Below are 4,237 nucleotides of genomic sequence, written 5' to 3'. Positions count from 1 at the left end.
CTACTCATTTAACATGTCCACATCTAAGCCGAATTTATGGAGTATTACATTATTTCCCCCTTGGGATCAATCGTCCCCGAATGATTGTCTTGACTGTAACAATGACTAACTCTGGACCGTAAACAGGTCTGATGGAAACATGTGAATACTAAACTATCATGAACCTATGTATACTAGACTGAACGAATACATAATTACTGAACTGATGAGATACTGAACTGAATGACAACTGAATTGACTGAATACTGAGCCGATTAAATACTGAAAGACATGTAGATTATAATATAAGGTCTAATGGAAAGGTTAATTACCTTCTACATTTTATGTTTTCTCTTCAAACAGATGGGGATATCTGGACTTCATGTTCTCTTAGGCTTCCCACGTAGCTTTTCAACCTTTCTATTCCTCCAAAGCACTTTCACTAAAGCAATTTCCTTAGTTTTGAACTTGCAGATTTGACGATCAAGAATAGCCTCTGGAATTTCTTCGTAAGCCAGGCTATCTTTAACCCCTATAATCTCCGTAGGAACCACAAGTGACGGGTCTCCAATGAATTTCTTCAACATAGACACATGAAACATTAGGTGTACAATAGTAATTCTTGTGGCAATTCTAAATCATAAGCCACCTGCCCAATCCTTCGCATGATTCTATATGACCCAATATCAGGGACTAAGCTTCCCCTTTTCCCAAGTCTCATAACGCCTCTTATAGGCAAAACTTTTAGAAATACCCAATCATCAACTTGGAACTCTAAGTCCCTACACCGCACGTCCAAATAGGACTTTTGGCGACTCTTAGCCGTCTTCAAATGCTCTTGAATCATGTTGACTTTCTCTATAGCCTGATAGACCAAATCAAGTCCTAACAAATCTGAATCGCCAACTTCGAACCTACCAATTGGTGATCTATACCTTCGCCCATACATAGCTTTGTATGGTGCCATCGTGATACTAGAGTGGTAGCTATTATTATAAGCAAACTCAATGAGGGGTATATGATCATCCCAATAATCTTTAAAATCGATAGCACACACCCTCAACATATCCTCAAAAGTCTGAATGTTGCGCTCTGCCTGGCCATCTGTTTAAGGATAAAGAGCCGTGCCGAGGTTCACCCTTGTGCTCAATCCTTTCTGAAAGGATTTCCAAAAGTTCGATATGAACTGAGTACCACAATCTGAGATGATGGACAAATGATTCCCATGCAATCGGACAATTTCCTGGATATACAACTTGGCAATCCTCTGCTGAATCTGTAGTCTTCACTGGTAAAACGTGAGCTGACTTGGTAAGTCGGTCTACAATCACCCAAATCGAACCATGCTTATGAAGCGAGGGAGGTAAACCTGTTATGAGTTTAATGTTTATCATCTCTATTTCCAAACGGGAATTTCTATACTCTGAGCCAAACCACTAGGCCTCTGGTGTTCGGCTTTCACATGTTGATAATTTGGACACTTAGCCATAGAATCTGCTACGTTCTTTTTTATGTCGTTCCACCAATAAATCTCCTTAAGATCATGATACATCTTTGTGGAACCTGGGTGAATAGAATACCTGAAATTGTGGGTTCTGACATAATCCGCTCCCTGAGCCCATCTATGACTGGAACGCATAGTTTGACTCTATACCTCAAAGTACCTTCATCTCCCCCTTGTTCAAAAGCCATAGTCTTGTGTTTGTGAATCCTCTCCTTCAGCTGCAATAAGTAGGGATCACTGAATTGATTTTTCTTCACTTTGGCTACTAAGGAGGATTCAACCCTATTTTGAAGAACAACGTCACCACTTTTGGAGTCCAAAAACAGAACTCTTAGACTTGCTAAGCGGTGGACTTCCTTTGTCATAGTTCACTTGTCTACTTCAGCATGAGCTAAGCTTCCCATAGAATGCCGGTTGAGAGCATCAGCTACAACATTTGCTTTCTTGGGATGGTAGAGGATATCGACATCATAATCCTTGAGCAATTTGAGCCATCTTCTCTGACGAAGATTCAATTCTCTTTGCCTGAAGATGTACTGTAGACTTTTGTGATATGTGAAAATATCAACATGCACCCCATACAAATAATGGCACCAGATCTTTAGCACAAATACCACGGCTGCTAACTTAGGATCGTGAGTCGAACAATTCTTCTCGTAATCCTTGAGTTGTCTCGATGCTTATGCTATGACTTTACCGTGCTGCATTAACACGCACTCAAGACCAACCCCTGAAGCATCACAATAAACAACGAACCCTTTGGTTCCTTCCGATAGTGTCAAGACTAGAGCTGAAGTCAACCTCATCTTCAACTCCTCAAAACTCTTCTTGCAAGCATCCAACAACTGAAACTTGACTTTCTTTTAAGTTAGTCTAGACAAAGGGGACGAGATAGAGGAAAATACCTCTACGAAACACCTGTAATAGCCTGCTAGACCCAAGAAACTTCTTATATCGAGTACTGAGGTGGGTCTAGGCCAATTCTTCACTGCCTCTATTTTCTGAAAATCCACCTTCACGCCTTCGCCTGAGATGACATTGCCCAAAAATGCTACTGATTTCAACCAAAATTCACACTTAGATAATTTTGCATATAGCTTGTGATCCTGTAGTGTCTACAAGAATAAATCAAGATGTCATCAATAAACACAATAATGAACAAATCAAGATAAGGCTTGAAGACCCTATTCATAAGGTCCCTGAAAGCCGTTAGTGCATTTGTTAAACCAAATGACATTACCAAAAATTCAAAATGCCCATAACGAGTCCTGAAAGCTGTTTTAGGAATATCAACTTCCTTAACCTTCAACTGATGGTACCCTGATTTGAGGTCAATCTTGGAATAACACTAGGCACCCTAAAGTTGATCAAATAAATCATCTATTTTAGGAAGAGGGTACTTGTTCTTGTTGGTGACTTCATTCAACTAACAATAGTCAATGTATATGCATAAAGACCCATCCTTCTTTCGTATAAACAAGACAGGTGCACCCCAAGGTGAGACATTTGGCTGTATAAATCCCTTATATAGATCTTTCAACTGGACTTTTAGCTCTTTCAACTCTACTAGAGCCCTTCTATAAGGCAGAATAGATATCGAATTAGTGGTGGGAAATAGATCAATTCCAAATTCAATCTCTCTATCGGGAGGAACTCCGAGAGAATCTTTAGGAAACACTTTTGGGAATTCATTTATAATTAGTACCGATTGGAGATTGGGAATATGAGCATCTGCATCCCTAACTCGAATCAGGTGATATATATATCCTTTAGAAATCATCTTTCTCACTTTAAGGTAGGAAATAAACCTACCCCTAGGTGCTACTGCATCACCCTTCCATTCTAAGACTGGTTCACCGGGAAATTTGAAACTAACTATTTTGGTTCTATAACCCACTGTGGCATAATAGGACTCTAACCATGCCTATGATTACATCGAAGTCTACCATCTCCAATTCTATTAAGCCTGCTATGGTAAGACGATGATACACTTTGACTGGACATCCCTTATAAATACGTCTAGCTATAACCGATTCTCCAACTAGAGCGGATACTTCAAAGGGTTCACACAACTTTTCTGGTTCTATCCTGAATTTCTTAGCAATATATAGGGTTACATAAGATTAGGGTGGATCCCACATCCATAAGAGCATAAACATCAAAGGTGAAGACTGTTAGCATACCTCTTACAATATCTCCACGAGCCTCTGTATCCTGACGACCTACTAGCATATACAAGCGTTTTCGCCCCCCCCGGTCGTATTACTGGACTTTACTACACCACGCCCTTATTGGGCCTGGGAGTTCTGAGAAGCTGTTGAATTAGTGGACTGAAATATATTGCCTCCATTATTCTCCTTGATGATGGACAATCCCTCAGGAATTGGCCCTGCTGACTGCACCCAAAGCAACTATTTGTGTCCGAACGACATACCCCTGGGTGCTTCTTACCACACGTGTTGCAAGCAGGGTACTCAAGGACTCTGTAGCCCACACTAGCCTGTGATTGTGAGCTTGCTGCTCTGAAATTCTAGTTTTTCTTGTTAAACTTGGACCTCTGAGCCGGTGCACTAGCTGAAGATGGAGTTGGTCCTGATTTTGGTTTCTAGAAGAACTGGCGATTACTACCTCTTTGAAATCCCCCACGGCTGAAATTCCCTACAAACTTAGCTCTTTTGTTGAATTCCCTTCCCCATTCTCTCTGTAGCCTCTCTTCTTCCTTCAACTTGTATTCATTCCCTTGAACTGTTATGC

The 4,237-nt window shown here is 40.6% G+C and overlaps 1 protein-coding gene across 1 annotated transcript; it reads right to left on the bottom strand.

Moving 5' to 3' along the window:
• Positions 1-359: 359 nt before the first annotated feature.
• Positions 360-946, bottom strand: LOC104238735 (uncharacterized). Its single transcript, XM_070161986.1, has 2 exons — positions 734-946; positions 360-557 (listed from the first exon to the last, which is right to left on the bottom strand). Exons 1-2 carry the CDS (start codon positions 944-946, stop codon positions 360-362), a joined length of 411 nt encoding a protein of 136 aa, XP_070018087.1.
• Positions 947-4,237: the final 3,291 nt, after the last annotated feature.

Source organism: Nicotiana sylvestris, chromosome 11 (genome assembly GCF_000393655.2).
Source record: "Nicotiana sylvestris chromosome 11, ASM39365v2, whole genome shotgun sequence".
Classification (NCBI taxonomy): domain Eukaryota; kingdom Viridiplantae; phylum Streptophyta; class Magnoliopsida; order Solanales; family Solanaceae; genus Nicotiana; species Nicotiana sylvestris.
This window is presented reverse-complemented; position numbering and strand designations above follow the sequence as displayed.

Bases quoted from the DNA above. Each gene is read 5' to 3' on its own strand.
- LOC104238735 (XM_070161986.1), bottom strand. From the start codon at position 946: ATGGCACCATACAAAGCTATGTATGGGCGAAGGTATAGATCACCAATT. The intron at 558-733 runs GTATTTCTAAAA...TCTATGTTGAAG, and splicing joins AGTTCCAAGTTGATGATTGG to AAATTCATTGGAGACCCGTC.